We start from the raw sequence: 19,749 nt of genomic DNA, 5'->3' as shown, positions 1-19,749 counted from the left end.
GCCATTGACTTATACATGACCTGGTCAGGTTTGAGATGGTGGATTTTCAGATTTGGGCTTTTGCAGCATCGGGGTATAATACATTTTTTTCCACTAAAAATTTCAGTTTTTGACCCAAAAGAGCCTGACCAGAAAAATCGAGGTTTAATAAGTAACCCCCATAATGTATAAATGATTTTCTAGTAGACCTAAGGTATGAATATCCAAATTATGGAAATATCCGTTCTCTAGAAAACCTCAGACCCCGAGCATCCTGAAAAACAGGTCCCATACCTGTTCTGTAATGTATATGACCAAAACAACCTAATACGGCATCAAACTCGAAAAATGTGTATAATTTGAATTGTTGCACAATTTTGTCAAGACTTTTCCCACACCAACTGTTTGGAGCTGATTATTTGATGAATGAGTTAAATTTGTGGTTGACTTTGTTTTGATAAAAACATTTTACACATTTGAGTAAATACCCCCATTAAAATTTTAGCCCAGACAAGCATTAAACTTTTCATCCAGGACTCATTTCACAAATGCATTGGCCCTTTCTTCATGGAGGAACATGGAGTTAGCTAGTGTGCCAAAATAATGGGCACTAGTGCTTCTAAATAATGAACAAAACATTATAAAAGCCTAAAGAGGAAGTTTAAATTAACTTTTAGTATGTTGAACAATTGCAAATTGTCTTGAAATACTGTCAGGAGCAGTGCATTTCAACTTACTCTGTGTAGGATTATTCCTCATATCACATGGTCATGGCCAGGATTATATTAAAATGACAATGTCATACCAAGAAATCTATAAATCCCTTGGACAAACTTTTGGCAAAAAATACTTTGGAGTTTACTGGGCCAGTTTGACCTCCCTGAACTGATGTGGCTTAAAGCATAGAAAGCAGCAAACCATATAGACAGCAGTCATATTAACCTGGGCCAACAATGGAAAACTTGAAAAAATTGCAAGTCTTGTCTGAAGACTCCAACGGGGGAATGTAATAAAAATCGCTAACGGAAAAACTATTCGCAATGCAAAAAGTTATGCCTTTGCGCGAACAAATTTTGCTTTGTGCGAATTTAATATAGCTTTTGCGAGCCCGGAAACTGTTTAGCGACCACTTCCGACAGTGAAAGACCGTTTGCGAATGTTATAGTTTGCGCCAATGCGCAGTCAATGTAATAAAACTTCTTACTGAAAAAGTCGTTATGTTTGCTCCAAAAGATTACGACACCTTCAAGCACTTCTTATGAGTGCGCAATTAAAATTCGCAATGCGCAATTAAAAGTCGCAATGTGCAATTAAAATTCGCAATGCAATAACAGTTTAATGAACAATATTACATTGCGAGATGTGGATTTTTAGTCTTATTGGTGCGAATTGTTTTGCTCTTAGCAACTTTTATTACATTCCCCTGTAAGCCTTTCACCAATATCTCATCAATCTTGGACTAACGTACAGGCAATTTGAAGAGTAACTAGTGTAATGGCCCATACAATGTTTTTTACAGGATTACCTTGTTTTCTTAATAAGAAAATATGTACTCTATTCTTTAAATACAGGAATTACTGTGCTGTTGTCCCTGACGGTGTTTATGCTGCTAGTTGCTGAGATCATGCCTGCAACATCTGATTCTGTGCCTCTCATAGGTAAGTTCTTATCCTTTATTTCTTTTTTAAAAATGTATTGAAGGTAAATCACCTACTGTTCTAAAATAGAGGTCATCTAAGCCAAATTCTTGTCTAATGATACTGTAAAACTAAGGTATTTTTTACTAAAATTTTTTGTCATTATTTTAAAAAAAAAAGCTCACATTCAGGTTTTTTGTAGCATCGGGGTATAATAAATCTCGAAAAATTCAAGGGTTTTTTTTCACAAAAAATGTGAGTTTTTGCCCCAAAAAGCCTGACCAAAAAAAAAAAATCAAGTTTTAGTAAATAACCCCTAAAACTCGAATTGATCTCATATTTTTATTAAACGAAGCGTGACCAAACTCCCATCAACAATTTTAAGTTATTTGTAATTAATAAAACTCTAAAAAAGTCAGGAAAAGACTCCATAAAATCGATAAAAAAAATTTCGGATTATCATTTAGCAGAGATCACAATATCTTCAAATTGTAAAAGGGACATCTGCCATTGACTTCTACATGACCTTGGCAGATGTGAGGTGGTCGGATTTTCAAATTTGGACTTTTAGCAGCTATGGGGTATAACAAATCATTAAAAATTTGAGTTTGTTCCCACAAAACTTCAACCAGAAGAAAATCAAGATTTAATAAATAACCCCCTAACTGTACCATAATTCTTGACAGTGCAACTAATCACTGGGAGTTGTGTTTTATACTGTGGGAAGCCAATGCCCATATCAGATCCATGCGACCAAAAATTCAGATTTTTGGTTTTACACAGAAATTCTCTAAATGCAATACACTGCACAAAATGCAAAATATGCACCAGAAATGAAAAAAGTTAATCGTTTAGTTTCCTCCTGCCGGTCCTACTTCAGTCTCTCAACTGTAGAATGCTTCATATAGGATAAAAAAAAATGGATCAGCGCCTTTGGCAACGGAGTCAAGCTCACCAGAAACAAAAAAAGGGGGGAAAATAAATAGACATATAGTGTAGTATTTTTGAGATGGTAGTTTCACACCAGGTGCTTGTGTGTAGAATTTATATTGTGTTTTATTAATTCCCCTTTTCCAGATTCCCCTTTATTTTAGTCCTCCGCTTCGGGGACTGTGCTTATTTTCACTTTACAGCATGCATGTGTGTCTTCCACCAAAAAAAGAAAAAAGAACTGGGCAACCTGCAAAGGACAGCTGATTTTATAGAAACGCTTGCAAAATATGATTAAAATGTGAGTGCAAATTTTTTTTTATATTTTTTAAATATTTATTAAAACATACTAAACAATATAAGTCTCTATTCCATGTGGGAGTGATTGGATGGAGTGAGAGAAGAGGAGAGGGACGTAAAGCACTATTACATGCGATCCAAAGATTAAGGTCTTGTAAGTAGGCACTTTAGCCATTTCTTGGTGGAAGTCACATATATATGCCGTAAAGTGAAAGGAAAACACTACTACATGTGATTTAAAAAGTAAACGTCCTGTAAGTAGGCACTTTAGCCATTTTTTGGTGGAAGACACACATGCATGCTGTAAAGAATTTTGGTTTTGTCAGGAACTAAGTAGAGGATCCAGTGAAGGAAATAAACTCTCCTACACATCCCACAAAAGAGACAGACACTTATTAAACCTTGAATATATCTGGTCAAGGGGAAAACTCAAATTGATAGTGGAAATTTGATTTCAATTTAATTGAATTTTTGGAGAATTATTCTACCCCAAAGCGGCTAAAAATCCGAATTCAAAAATACGCCATCTCAAACCTGTCGAGGTCATGTAGAAGTCAATGGCAAATGTCCCTGAAGTTTTTTCTGATGTCGTAATCTGCTTTGGATAATCCGATAAAGTCGGGGTTTTTGTCCCATAATCTGAAAAAATAGAGTTTTCAGAATGACAATTCAATAATGTTGGGTTTTTTAGAGTGTCAGTTGTATGATACGAATTGTATGATATGAGTTCGATTTTGTTGCATTGTTTTTTTAATCTGACTTTTTTGAGAAAAATTGTTGATAAATGAGTTCAATTCGGTGAAGGGAGTTTGGTCAACTTTGTTTTAATAAAAAACTAGGATTAATTCAAGTTTTAATAAGTAACCCCCATAAAATGTAGCCACAAATCCAAATCAGTAAGTGGGAATAAGGGCAACAGACAAAGGTCAGGCAGCACAGCGTCATCATTATCCAGAAGTCAAGCTGAGGTTCAAATACAATAAAACAGAGAATAAAGATGGCTCAGTAATGCACCAGCAAAGGCGATTACAAAAGCTTTGACAACCTCAGCATCTATTTAAGAATATTGCGCATGTGCAGTGTGTCAAGATTGCTGCATCTGGCAGCTAGTGTCCCTGCATCGCCAATGAAGTATTACGATCTGGTCCGCACAGGTGATAATCGGAGCGAGTAGGGCAGCTGCACAAGACTCCTCACAACAACTGGAAGTTCATAAAGGGAACGTGTAGCTGGGGTCACACATGCCAATCCCTAAACACTAGTCATGGAACAGGGAACGAAAGAAATACTTATTTAAATATTACCCAGTAACAAGGGACAGCCAGTTGTCATGTGCATGATTCTGGAATTAGTGTTCTCTTAAAGGACCAGTAACATCAAAAAATAAATTGTTTTAAAGTAATAAAAATATAATGCAGTGTTGCCCTGCACTAGTAAAACTGCTGTGTTTGCTTCAGAAACACTACTATTGTTTATATAAATAAGCTGCTGTGTAGCCATGGGGGCAGCTAAGGAGAAAAGGCGCAAGTTACACAGCAGATAGCAGATAAGTTCTGTAGAACATAATGCTATCTATTATCCATTATTTATCCTGTGCCATATAGCCTTTTTTTTAATTTCCGCCATTGCTATTCAGCAGCTTGTTTATATGAACTATAGTAGTGTTTCTGAAGCAAACAGATCAGTTTTACCAGTGCAGGGCAACACTACATGATATTTTCATTACTTTAAAACACTTTCAGTTTTTGGTGTTACTGTTTCTTTAACAAATCTGTACCCTGACTGGGATTTCATGGGATGTGTCTGTGGGCATATGGATACTTTTACCTGAATGTGCCTTCCACTACTTGCATTAAGCAAATTCAGATATACAATTGGCAGAGCATCAGGGAGCCCCTATACTTTAAGAGAGATAACACATGGGAAATGATTTTTCTCAGTGTCATATTATTAACATGCCAAAATATTATGTACTGCATAACAGCCCCATTTTCCAAGATTTTCCCTGGCACTGTAGATGCTCCTACTATACAAGCTCTATACAAATGCAGTTCAGAAAACACATGCAGATTTCTTTACACTGTTTGCAGAAAAAAAACATCTATCCAACAATGTTTGCTAAAATATTCCAGTAGTGCTTAGTGTTGCATTGTGATCCCTGGTGCAGTAAGCTACAACCAGTTAGATGTCTTTATTTTACACGCACTAGAGTGAACAATATCATGCTATGTGTTACTGCACTGGGGCAAATGTCCCTAGTGCAAGCAAAGAACTCATCTTTTCCTACTGTGGCAGGGGCAGTAGAAGTAACGTGGTAGAATGTATAAAAATTACTAAAATGTGTTTTTAACCCTCTCAAAGCCATGATTGAATCTTTGATCTATGCTGTGTGTTCCCATGTGATCAAATGCACAGCATGGATAAAGAAGCCAACTGAAAATGTATAAACAACAGAGACAACTGTGCCGGTATTATTGCCTTTTCATGGGGCAGCATAGATTCTACTGTACATTTGATAGCACTTTAAAGGTTACATTATTTATTTTTGGAGTCAGGAAAGAATTTTTCCCCCTCTGAAGCAAATTGGAGACACTTCAAATGTTTTTTTTTTGCCTTACTCTAGATCAACTAGCAGTTAGGCAGGTAAAGAAAAGGTTAAAAGGTTGATCTTGAGGGACATGTGTCTTTTTTCAACCTAACTTACTATGTTACTATGTATTTACATCCTGTTGTAAGTCATGATGAAAGTATACACTCAGTCGTTCGATTTAAAATATAGAAATTCTAGAATGGTTAAGTGAAATTATGGAGTTAATGAACCTGAGGTCACCATAGTGCTTTTTATTAGGCTTGAGATTTACAATAAAAACCTTTACATTTTGCACCTTAAGCACTTCAGTCTTTAAATAATTAGAGCATATGAAATAGTATATTAGAAATACAGCTATTCGGAAGTTGGCATTTAGGTCAGAACATACTTTGTTCATCTGTTCATTAGATTTTTTTTTCCTTAGTGATATAAGAGAATACAGCTTTTCATGCCCTAGAATTTTAAAGCCCTCGAGGCTGACTGGAACTATCTATAAAATTAATATCTAAAACAAACCAAGTGATCTGTCACCTGATGCTTGGCTGAAAATATGCAAGGCCAGTAAGACATTTATAAACCATGGCCTGAAGGAAGCTTCTAGTATGTGACCAGACGTGTAATTAGGTGCACAAATGCCCAAGTGGCTAGAAAAATCATTTCACTTCAAACCTTTCGTCCTGATCCTGCAGTGGCTACTTGTTTTCCCATACTGAATAACTTTGCACTGAGAATTATTTCATTTTATATTTGCTAAATTAAAAAACAGGTATTGGATACATCCAGTGTCGGACTGGGAAGCCAGGGGCCCACCAGAAAACCGTAGGCTTAAGGTCCACTTTCCAAACTAATATACCTCCTCTTCTCTACATACCTACCTCCTTCTCTACATACTATACTATATTCTTCCATTATTAAGCCTCTTTGATATCATAAAGAAATAGGAAATGACCATATAATAGGCCAAATGGTTAGAAGCAAGAGGCCCACTGACCCCTGGGCCCACCAGGAGTTTTCCTGGTATCCCGGTGGGCCAGTCCGACACTGGATACATCATCTGGAAACCTATTATCCAAAATGCTCCAAATTACAGGATACCTATCTCCCATAGACTCCATGTTTAAAGTTTTAGAAATTATTCCCTTTTTTCTGTAATAATAAAACAATTCATTGCACTTGATCCAGACTAAGATATAATTAATCCTTATTGGGTAAAATAATCCTATTGGGTTTATTTAATATTTAAATATTAATATTTTAGCAGACTCAAAGGAGAATTCAACCCTTAAAGGACAATGAAAGTTAAACTAAAGAAGTAGCTAGAAATGTTGTACATGATGTTTTGAGCTTTTGTTCCAGCCCGAGGCAACCACAGCATTTTAGCAAGGAACATCTGTGCCTTCAAAGATGCCCCATCTTCTTTTCTGCTGATTCACTGCACATGCTCTGTGCTGCTGTCACTTACTGAGCTTAGGGACTGACCCAAAACATACAGAATGTATAGAATATAAATGTCACAGTATAAGGCTGATTAGTAATTAATACAGATAATTACTACATGGCAGCACATAAAACAGTGCAATTTGCAACAGAATTTAATAATCAGTCCTGTAGCAACATGTTATATTACAGGCCAACCTTATTTTCTGCTTGATAATTAGCAACAACCCCTAAGCTTAGCTTCTCAACAGCTGCTCCTTATCTGGAAATCACCAAGTCCCCAGCATTCTGGATAATAGGTCCCCACACCTGTACAAGAGAGGGTAGATGTTATACTGTATTAATGCTGAATTATCCAAAGTTGCTCATATAATAGTCTAATAACCATGTAAGCAACTTACTGGATAATATTATTTTAGATAGAGCCTAAAGCCAATAATAATATACATTGATAATTACCAGTAAACATGGGATGTGCTACAAATCCAACATCACTGGATATAAGAGTAATTTGAGGCAAGTGGTTTTGAACAGGTTAATGAAACAGACTAATTCCCCTGTCTTGTCATAGTACGGTGAATTGGTACAGTATGTATTGAATAAGTGAATTTGACAAGGTGCATATAAATATAATTTAAAGTATATGTATTTATAAAGATTTAAACATGTACACGTGACAATGCATCAAATATTGGTACACTATGTATATAAATCTCTACAAAACACAATTTCCCTCATGGTTTCCGGGTTATTAATTTAATGTAGTATAAGAAATATCAAAGAAAAGTATACATGCAGTTCTGGAATTGTTATACAATATAATACAAGTCCTATTCAATTCCACAAGGGCAGTTGCCGTCAAAGGGGTTGTACACCATTGCCTTAACTTTTAGTATGATGTATAGAGCGATATTCTAAAACAATTTGCTATTTGTTTTAAGCTATTGAGCTTTTTATTCTACAGCTCTCCAGTTTGCAATTTCAGCAGTGTGATTGTCAGGACTGGATTTGTGGAAAGGCCACCAAGGCCCAGGCCTAGGGCGTCAGGATTTTAGGGGGTGACATGCTGCCCAACCACACCCACATTGGTTCAGAAACACTGAGTATGTGCGGGAGATTGTTTTATACATTTCCTGTGCTCCAAACCCCATTGCTTCGATCCAGATGAAAATTTGCATGACTAAAATGGAGGGGGTTGGGGAGACGAACGGCAGAGGGCCTAGGGGTGCCACTATGTGAATCCGGCCCTGGTGATTGTTGGGGTCCAAATTACCCTAGAAATCATGCATTGTTTTGAATGAGAGACTGAAATATGAATAGGAGAGGGTCTGACTAGAAAGATGAATAATAAGCAATACCAATAAATTTATATGGGGTCAGTAGAGTCAGAAGAAGGCAAATAATTCTGAAACCCAAAAAAAAGAAATTGGAAAAAGTTGCTTAGAATTAGCCATTGTATAACATATTAAGTTAGTAAACCACCTCTTCAACAAATAATAAGGTCTTTACTTTTTTAACTTTGTAGTGGACTGTTTAAAACTGACTACGGTTTAGTTGGTGTTGACAACTGCACTTGTGGAATTTAGCATATATGTTCATAAATCACCTCCTGTGTGTGTTTGATCTTGGCAAATATTTGATAAATATTTTCAGTGCAGGAAACTGGAGTGTGTATCTTATGTTGGAAAGTAAGTCATGGAGAAATCAGTATGGATGCATAGTTGGTCAAAGGTATATATGAAGAGCATGAGGAACAGTTTGCATGTCTCTGCCCATATATTTTGAAGGTTTAACTATAATTTTTTGTTTTGAGATCATTTAGTCTCTGTAGGACAAGGCATGTTAATGCTCTCTATTTATGAAATCTTGTACAGTATATTGTTTAAAGTGTAAGGGTTTTCTTGCATCCCTCAGAAGCTGAGTCCTGTATCTGCAAATTGGAGTTATGGCTCTGAATTTATGCCTTTATCTGCTGTTGAACCAGTGGTTCTGAACACAGTGTCTGCCGTAGGGTTATTTTAGGGGCAATATGCAGTTTCTTGCTACAAATTCATGTGTGAAGGTTAATCTCTAATTTCTGGTTTGAGGCAATGCAGTGTGTATAACACAAGACATTCTGTGAATGCAGATGATAACGTATATTTAATGCATGTATTTATGATGCATGTTACGTACAGTGGAGAGGGTTTTGGGTCTTCAATCCACCTCTCCCCTCCAACCTCACTGAATTTTCGGATTCTCTGTTAAATAAATGGACAGTGTAAATGGTTGAAAATAAAAGTCAGAAAATTATGGTTTTCGTGTATATGAATTATTTTATTGTGCCTGCATATCATTGGATGCAAAAGAGTGTGAAGGGGGCATAGTAAGTGCAATCTTGACACATCTGATTCAATTGAGTCTGGCACATCTCTGCCTTGTGGCCACAATTCTGCTCGATCTATGGAGAATTCTACATTGTGGGTAAAAAAATGTCACTTTGCATACAAAATTGCACTTTGCACACTGTATTTGTGGGAATAGATGACTCTTATGGTCTCTCTGCAGTTAATCTGTGCCACTGCTCACTGCAAAATTCCGCTTACCAAAGTAATCTAATAATCTACTATTATAGTCAAAGCTCAGCTCCTATTTTATTTGCCCCAGTGAATGTTGGTCTCTCTCTGTTAGTGTGACTTGATCCTGACCTGTTTTTATTATTTATTAGTTAAATATATATTTATTTCAGTTGGTTCTCGGGTGTGCCTTTACATATCTTGTCATCCTCTGTTCACTCTCATGAACTTTCATCGGACATTTTCCCCATGGATGGTATATAGCAATGACTGAAACCACACCTGTCACACTCTGGGTAAGTCATAATACCTCCATTTCATCACCTATAAAATCGTTGTCATCTGCATTGTCATTCATTGTGGTCCTCACGTATATGCTTGTCTATAGGCAATGCTTGTTCCCTTTTATTTCTCCAGAATAATCAGTTATTTTTGCTTTCTCTGTTACAATGTAAAGTGGGTTTTTTTCTAAAATAACAAATTGTTTAATACCACTGCAACCAGGTCTGGACTGAGATTCAAAATGGACCCTGATATTTCAAGTACACAGAGGACACAAACAACCTCCAAAGGCCCAATACTTAGTGACTGTCTATGGCATCTTACAGCAGCCTCTCTAGCATTTGCTGTTGGCTGACTGCAACATACTGCATAATGGTTTCCTTACCTCCTGTCTCCTCAAGTTTCAGTCCATCAAGAGGTTAACTGTAACCTTTTATCGAGCATCAGCCATCCCTTTATTAAACTTCTCTGCTGGGTTTCCTATTAAATTCAGCTTTTAAAGGTGATCTCTTTAATACAATTGCCTAAAAAGTTTTTTCTGAAGATATTAGAAGACAATATAGTATAATAGTGCCACCCCAATCCCAACTGCTCAAGCAGGACCAGAACTAGGAATGTGCAGAAGAGGCACCTGCCTAGGGCATAACAGGGGGGCACTGGAAATGTACCTGTTAAAGTGGACTTGTCACCCAGACACAAAAATCTGTATAATAAAAGTCACTCCTTTTCAAATTAAACATGAAATCCAATTTCTATTTTTTATTAAAGCATTCATAGCTGTTGTAAGCTCATTTAAAAATCTCAGCTGTCAATCAAATATTGTCTGCCCCTCCTCTATGCCCATGGCATAGAGGCGGAGCAGACAATTACTTTCACTTTCAATTCAGCACTTCTTAGATGTCACTGCTCTCCCCACATTCCCCGACTTCTCTTTACCATATAATTGTGTAGCCAGGGCATGGGGACGGACATCAGGTCCCCCATTCTGGTGCACAAACAAAATTTTGAGATGATACAAGGCTTGTCTTAATAACAGTGTCCACAAAATGGCTGCTGCCTGCTTGCTATAATTTTGAAATCCCAGACTGAAGGAAACAAGATTCAAATAATTTATATAGTGTAATTAAAGTTCATTTTCCTTGACTAATCTGATAAAATAGGATTTTGAATAATTTTTTTGGGTGACGGGTCCCCTTTAAGGGGACTTCTGCCTACCTCTAGTCAATGATTCCCCCCCTCTGCTGTTCTCCCCTCTACCACTCTCCTCTGTGTCACCATGGATGAGGGCTCCAAACTCACAAGCTATAAGAGTGTTCCCCTGCAGGAGACTATATAAGGTGGTGCCTTGCTGAGGCACTTCCTCTTTGGCCTAACACCGTCCACAGGAGAGGCAGACTATATTGAGGCAGATCAGGTGGGTAGTAGACCCTTGCTAGGAACAGTTAGTGTAGTAGTGATTGTTAACAGCTTGCTCTAGGAGTGAGAGTTAGATAGGGCTAGCTAGCAAGGACAGATTGCGTCCCAAGGAGGAGTTTCTATTTGGGGTGCTCTTCAGGGTCAGTGTGAGAAGATCCCAGATAGGGAAGAGAGTGTGTAGGGACGATGTTAGTGGCAACCTAATGGTATTCACAATCTAAAGGCCTTGCGGGTGCCCCGGCTCGGAGCATGGCAGTTAGGGGTGACCCTGTTACAATTGTGTTAATGTGGTTCCAGCATGTGGCAAATTTGTTTATTTAGATAGATAGGATTTTACATGCCTCACATTTAGCAAAGCTTAAAATATATATGTATATATTATTATTTGCTACTATGGAAGAATAATCATTTATCCCAAGTACATTACATCATTTTGGGTAAAACCCAGTATTCTCATAGTATAGTATATAGTAGAGAATATTCACATAGTATAACCTTTATAGAATATGACATTATTGCATTACATTGTTATTTCCAATTCCTGTACGTGAACCTTACTGGTGCCTAATTTGAAAACACAGCAGCTGCTTTACTTACATTAGCACTTAAAATACCATGATTCCTTTGCTTTCCATGCGGGCACTTTTTACAATGGCTGAGTGTGCCCTTCCTGTCAGACATAACTACTTCCTGACTAATCTGGGATCATGAGGTCATTGGAAAACTTTTACCTTAACTTCATTTTTCCTAATGTTTCTAGTGGAGTGCTTGGGGTATCTTATTACTTTATAATAGTGTATTCATATAATGTACATTTACTAGTTTTTGGTCTGCCCACCCTGTACCACCAACTCCACCTGTGACTGTGGGCGCAAATAAAAATCCATCACAGGCAGAATGAAATTACCGCCAGCAAAGAAGGCAGTATCAGCTACATGAAAGGTTTCTTCTTCAGGGATTTTAGTAATCTCACTCCTATCCCAAGGCTAAAAATGACATTCACACATCTACAGTAATAACGTGGCAAGCAAAAGCACCAATGTGTGAAAAGAATAATATTATCTCAAAGTACCTGGAAAAGAATAGTGTTAAATGAGCAGCAAAATGTGATTGTTTAATAGTTTTTCTATTCAAAGCTAATTACAGCAGTGCCTGGAAAACTAAACTTTAAGAGTCGCTCTTATTTGAGATATGTGGAAAAGTATTTAAAGTATATGCATTAAGTGGTAGTTTAATTGCATAGTAGGGCTGTTTTAGGACCAGTATCTGCATAGAAATTCATTATTAACAACGTAAATGATAAAAAGGTGGAATGGTCTGGCCTATCAAAATGATTGTGTTTTCTGGAGGCTTGGAAGAAAGGCAAATGCAGCACTGAATGTATAAACAGACGTGGAAATTAGCAAGCATAAAACTGCAGGATGGCTCATTAAGCAAGCAATTTACAAGATTTATATATTTCATTAGTAAAGTTTTAACCTTATTGTTTCTTTACACAATGTTCCTCAAAGGGATCTAAAAGTCAGAAGTAAGATTTTAGGGTTTCCTGCTACTGCTGCTTGGGGTAATTAATCTGTAAATGTGGCATTTGGGATGCAAATGTGCCTTGTTGGCAGATAAAGACTAAATGGACAAGCTGCCTTTAAAATATTGCCCATGTTCCAACATCCCTTGGAACATACGGCCACCTATAATTTCCAGATAAGAGTTTCATGTAACTAGTATGATAGAAGAGACATTTGGAAGCACATATTATTCTGGCCTGTCACGTCTCTGGAACACTCTTTCTCAAATTCTATCTCCCCTTATTATGATACAAAATATGAAGATGCATAAGTAATAGAAATAAGCAAATAGTGCATATATCAGAAATCTTTGTATTTTCTTTTTTATACTACCATTTATCAGTTCAGTAAAGCATTAAAGTAATGAACATGCTTGAAGATATATATAGTATAGTCAGTCAGTGTATAGTCAGTGTGTGTGCAGAATATTGGGCCCCATTAATTCAGGATAAAAGATCTGATACAACAATCAAGAAATAAAATATAAGCAAGCACCCACATAAAACACAGATATGCATTAAGTTTATTAATAATAGCATATGTAACTCACAGGTAACAAAAATTTAAGAGACAGGTTCTTGACCAGAATAGCAATACATGTAAGTATCTGCTTATATACCGTATATACTCGAGTATAAGCCGACCCGAGTATAAGCCGAGGTACCTAATTTTACCTACGAAAACTGGGAAAACTTATTGACTCTAGTATAAGCCTAGACACAACTACAGCCCTGTCTCCCAGCAGCGCACATTCTGCCAAAGTGACCCCCCCAGCGATCAACCGGACTTCTTTGCAAAGTTGATGGTGACAGAGAATTGCCAAACGGATTACTGTGTGCATTGTCCCACTGTCCCACTACCATGTGCAGAGGGTGCTGTTTGATATTGCCATCACTGTTAATCTTTCGTATAACCAACAGAGGGCGCTGTGTGATATTGCAGTCACTGTTATTCTTTCATATAACCAACAGAGGGCGCACTGTTATTCTTTCATATAACCAACAGAGGGTGCTGTGTGATATTGCAGTCACTGTTATTCTTTAATATAACCAACAGAGGGCGCACTGTTATTCTTTCATACAACCAACAGATGGCTCTGTGTGATATTGCAGTCACTGTTAATCTTTCATATAACCAACAGAGGGCGCACTGTTATTCTTTCATACAACCAACAGATGGCGCTGTGTGATATTGCAGTCACTGTTATTCTTTCATATAACCAACAGATGGCGCTGTGTGATATTGCAGTCACTGTTATTCTTTCATATAACCAACAGAGGGCGCACTGTTATTCTTTCATATAACCAACAGAGGGCATTGTGGGATATTGCAGTCTCTCCCCAAGTGTACTGTTGGTATAGGAATGATTAAAAGTGACTGAAATCTCAGCTACCCCGGTCGGGTACCGCTGACCCGAGTATAAACCGAGGTAGACTTTTTCAGCAGATTTTGGATGCTGAAAAACTCGGCTTATACTCGGGTATATACGGTATTCAGTTTATAGCCATTCATTACTGGTAGCTTAGACTTTAACCTTATGGAAAACTCAGCAGCAAGATTCCATGAACGCAAAATCACTCTTTACTAGCATGCAGGCCTGGCTACGTAATGCTGGCAATACTGCTTGGCCCTGCAATCTTCCCACCACAACCCATGGGTCAGTCAGCAAACAACATAAAATAACTCCAGCACACGTAGCATGCTCAAGGGATTGCTCCCGTGTTTAATGTCAAATGGATTGACATTAAACACGGGAGCAATCCCTTGAGCATGCTACGTGTGCTGGAGTTATTTTATGTTCATTAATGTTGGAGGGGCCGTCCTCCTATACCCCAGGCACCGTACGTAATTATTGGGAGAGGCCAGGTGTGCATGTGCGACTCCTTTGCCTCAGTCAGCAAACAAACCACTTCTTAGCTTGCACAGACCCCAAGCCCTCCTATTCACTTAAAATCATACTTAACCTATTGCAAGTGTAATATGCTGGTAACCTATTGCAAGTGTAATATGCTGGTATTTTACATAGTAACATAGTGGGACATTCACTAAGAATCGTAGTTGCGCTGGCCTCCGATTCGCCGCACTTCGCGTATTTTCGCCAGCGCTCTGCAAATTCACTAAAATCCGAAGTTGCGCTCAGGGGTAGCGTAAGGTTGCGAAGTAGCGCTAGCGTTAATTCGCCAATCGAAGCGAAGTTACGCTAGCGATGGTTAATTTGCATACGGCGCCAAATTCAAATTTCAATGGAAGTATTCGTAGCAGCACTACACAAGCCTGGGAAACCTTCAAAACTTCAAATAACATTTTTATTTTGCCCTACACATGTGCCCACTGTATATTTAAGTTGCCATGAGTTAGGAAATGTAGGGGGGGAAGGAGGGGAGCCCCAAAAAAATTTTTTGATTGTTTTCAGCCTATCACCCATAATAAAGAAAAAACACCAGCGTTTTTTGGGACTTAGAAAAAATTTAAACTTTTTTTGAAGCAATCCCTATCTACTCTATTGCGCTTCGCCTGGTCTGAGGTGGCGAAGGAAGTCTAGCGTAAAAGGTAACGTTCAGAACAATGCGTGCGTTAGTAAATTTGCGTAGTTACATCTTTTGCGCTAATTCGCCAGACGTAAGGGTACGAAATAACACTAGCGAAGTTACGCCAGCATCCGTTAGTGAATTTGTGAAGTAACGAAAATGCACAACGCTAGAGAATTCACGCTAGCGCCAGTTGATCCAGAGGAAGGCAAAAAAAACACATCTGAAGCCTCACCAATTTGCCTCAGAGGGAGGAAAAATCCTTCCTGACTCCAAAATGGCAATCGGACTAGTCCCTGGATTAATTTATACTATGAGCTATCTTCCATAACCCTATATTCCCTCACTTGCTAAAAAGCAAACCCTTCTTAAAGCTATTTAATGTATCCGCCTGCACAACTGATTCAGGGAGAGAATTCCACATCTTCACAGCTCTCACTGTAAAAAACCCCTTCTGAATATTTAGGCGGAACCTCTTTTCTTCTAATCGGAATGGGTGACCTCGTGTCAGCTGGAAAGACCTACTGGTAAATAAAGCATTAGAGAGATTATTATATGATCCCCTTATATATTTATACATTGTTATCACATAACCCCTTAAGCGCCTCTTCTCCAGCATGAACATCCCCAATTTGGCCAGTCTTTACTCATAGCTAAGATTTTCAATACCTTTTACCAGCTTAGTTGCCCTTCTCTGTACCCTCTCTAATACAATAATGTCCTGTTTGAGTGATGGAGACCAAAACTGTACGGCATATTCTAGATGGGGCCTTACAAGTGCTCTATACAGTGGAAGAATGACCCCCTACTCCCGTGACTCTATGCCCCTTTTAATACAGCTCAAGACCTTATTTGCTGGAGTAAATACATTGGGGCAGATTTAATAAGGTTCAAGTTTTGTTTTCCATGAACATTGGAGTTTTTGAGGTTTTTTTTGGTCAAAATTCTCATTTTAAGGTTTACAAAAACACTAAAATTTTTCAAGATTCCTTAAAAAAACTCGAATTTTTCAAGATTTACTAAGGGTCGAATTTCGAAGTTAAAAAAACTTCTAAATTCGACTCTCGAATTGAAATCCTTCGACTTCGAATATTGAAGTCGAGGGATTTTTATCGTATTCGATCGATCAAATAGAAATCGTTAGATCGAACGATTCAATCGTTAGAATCTAAAGATTTGAACGATTTTTAGCGATCGATCGAAGGATCTTTATTCGAGCAAAAAAAAGTGCTCTGGAAGGTCCCCATAGGCTAACATTGCACTTCGGTAGCTTTAATTTGGCGAATTATGAAGTCAAAGTTTTTTTTAAAGAGACAGTACTTCGATTATCAAATGGTCGAATAGTCGAACGATTTTTACTTTGGGTACTTGAAAAATTACCCAAAAATTTACTTCAAATTCAAACTGTTTGCAATTCAAACCATTCATCGAGCTTAGCACCGTCAAAAACCTGTCGAGGTCATGTGGGAGTCAATGGCAGAGGTCCCTTGAACCATTTGAAGATGTTTATAGCATTTATGATGTTTGAGGTTTTTTTAGAAGGGTTTTGCACCGAAAACTCAATCAAGTCGAGTTTTTAAGTTGCTGACCCTGAACTTACTAGTTCGAGTTTTTTCCATCCAAGTTTTTTTCAGTGCCGGATTTCTGCCGCGGGCGAATGCGTGCATGCGCGCAAGAATCTGAGTACTGGGGAGCTGCGCTGGCTGACATGCCACTGGTTATAATTTGCCGCTCTAGGCCGGGCCTTTGTGGCACAAATCTGTGCCTGTTTTTTTTTTTTTTTATTAAAAACCATTCAAGTTGTGAGTTAATTCAAGTTCATTTGAGGTCTATAAAAACGGCTTGTGTATTTCCCCATTGGTGAAAACATGCTGGACCAGTAAAAATTACTTTTGGCAAAAAAATGCATTGGGGCTGTTCGCAAATTTTTTAAGTTGTGCTGTGATATAATTACACCTGTTGAAAAGATATATAGTGAATAAAGTACCCCCTCTTGTAAAATATAAGGATATTATAAGTTACCGAGGAGTTTCATGACCATATAAAAACACGAGGCCGAAGGCCGAGTGTTTTTATACAGGTCATGGAACTCCGAGGTAACTTCTAATATCCTCATATTTTACAACTGGGGGTACTTTATTAATTATAATACACAAATTTTAGTGAGTCATGTGACAGAAATTACATCACTACTCACCGTTTATAACTGATGACATCACTACTCACCATTTATAAGGATATAATTTACAAGATATTCATGGCTTTTGTGTATTATAAATGTTTATATTTGGAAATATTTGCCAATGTCAATTTAATAAACCAACATCTTTTTAAAACTCCTGCCATGTTTTTGGGTTGAGGACCTTTTATATCAATCAGTGCCTGCAATAAGAGCTGATCTCTTGGATGGCTGATACTGCCGGAAAATCAAAGCTCAGGCATGACTGCTTCAGATAATGTAATCCTTGTTGTAATTTATAGGCTGTCTCGACTAAATTTTGGCAGATATTTGTTTTTTTGGCCTCAATTTCTAATAATTTTTTCATGTCTAGCTCAAAAACTCCTGGAAGCCTTTCTTGGCACATCTATGCTAAGTGGAAGATTTGCAGGGTTTGGATAGGTTTAGTGCCTCCACCTGGGTTTCCCTTACTTCTCTTCTTCCTTGAAATATCTCACTCTCAGTTTGACTCCAAAAACCTCCTAGAAGAGGTTACAAGGTTAGAAGCAGATCCCTCTTGCTGATTGGCCAGGCTGTTGCTTATAACGGTCTCACTACAGTACAAACAGCGGCCATGTTTTTAGTTGTCACGGGGTTATGCATTTAGGAAAAAGGATAAATAATACTTCCCCTATACTCCATCATTCTCCACCCATCATTAAAAAAACATTATTTATGGATAGTGACCCCAGAGTGGCAGTGGCTTCACCATGCGGAAAAAATGGCTTTCATGAGACTCTGTTTATATGTACTTTTGGCCTGCATTTTCCTATTATGTATGCAAATAAAAACAATACGTCTCATTCGGGAGGAGATCAAACCTGGGGGTGTGGCTAAGGGTAACACTGGGCCAAAATACAGCCCTGATCGGAGATGGTCCAAATAGAAAGATAAGCAATAAAAGGTAGCAATAACACATTCAATTCTAGCCTCGGATCAATAGTTTTTTGTTTCAGTGATCACCATTTGAAAGCTGGAAAGAGGCAGAAGAAACCAAATAATTCTTAAACTGTTAAAAAAAGAAAAGAAAAATGAAGAAGAAAATTTAAAAATGCTAAGATTAGTACATTCAATAACATGCTAAAGGTTAATTTAAAGGTGAACTTAATTCATCATTCACACATTTTTTCACTGTAAGGCAAATCTGTATTGCAATCTCTAAGCCCCCAAGGGGAACATTATTAGAAGAATATAAATCAATGCCTATATGTTCACCTAGTTTAATATATCAACAATGTAGCAGGAGCTATGTAGTGAACATTCCTTTCCAAATGAATTGGTTTCCGTTTTCCAATGAAATATTCCTTGCATGTTTAATTTTTACTGTTAAAATGGAATCCATTTTTGCTGTGAAACGAGATGTATAAAATCTGATGTAAAATAATATGATCTTTTCTTTTGGCTCATTATTAATATAAATAGCCGTGCGCTGAAATATTAAAGTGTATAGTCGTTTTTCTTATGTTCTTTCATTTGAATCTTTGCCTCGTTCAGTGTTATTGATGTGACATTGATTTTACTGATTAACTGGGATCACACAAGCAATTTCCTCAGATGTAGACGGCATGGGCTAAAAAACTGTAATGGATTGTTATTTATATTTCACTTGGGATATTCACTTCATTTGGCAGGATGATTATGAACGGGTCAGTTATATTAATTGTCAGATGTTGCCTCTATTATACTGTGACTCAAACCTTCCATGGCTCTAAAATTATTCCTTTGTTCATTTCTGCATTACTTTACAATTAAATTGCTGCAGGTTTGCTCATATGCAATACTTTTTTTTATAAGTGTATGATTACATGGTTTTCCGCAATTTGGTGACTTTCAAAATGTATACAAATGTCACTGCAGTGGCAGACAGTTTTTATGCTTATGCTTTAAATGAGAACTTAACCCTAAAAATGAATATGGCTACAAATTATAGGTACATATTTTATATAATGACTTTATTGCATCAGACTAAAGTTTCAGCTTCTCAATAGCAGCAATGATCAAGGATTTCAAACCTGTCACAGGGGGTCAACATCTAGAAAAAAGTGACACTGACATGCTCAGTGGGCTGTGAGCAGCTGTTGAGAAGCTAAGCCTAGGGGTCGTCGCAAATTATCAAGTAGAAAACTGGGTTTGCCTGTAATATAAGTTGATGCTACAAGGAAGATTATTACATTCTCATGCTAGTTGCACTGGTTTCTGTGCTGCCATGTAGTAATTATCTGTATTAATTACTAATCAGCCTTACATTACCACATTTATATGTGGTATATATACATACAGTATATATATATATATATATATATATATATATA

The 19,749-nt window shown here is 37.4% G+C and overlaps 1 protein-coding gene across 1 annotated transcript in view; it reads left to right on the top strand.

Annotated features, from left to right (window-relative positions):
• The window catches only part of LOC108719663 (neuronal acetylcholine receptor subunit alpha-7), a 92,336-nt gene that overhangs the window by 53,994 nt on the left and 18,593 nt on the right, over positions 1–19,749 (top strand). Inside the window, exon 8 of the mRNA XM_041591089.1 lies at positions 1,551–1,637. Within this exon, the coding sequence (XP_041447023.1) occupies positions 1,551–1,637 (87 nt within the window). The remainder of the gene's footprint in view (positions 1–1,550; positions 1,638–19,749) is intronic.

This window comes from Xenopus laevis, chromosome 1L, assembly GCF_017654675.1.
Source record: "Xenopus laevis strain J_2021 chromosome 1L, Xenopus_laevis_v10.1, whole genome shotgun sequence".
NCBI classification, from domain to species: Eukaryota; Metazoa; Chordata; class Amphibia; order Anura; family Pipidae; genus Xenopus; species Xenopus laevis.
The sequence above is the reverse complement of the archived record's forward strand: the minus strand, read 5'-3'. Positions and strand labels throughout refer to the sequence as shown.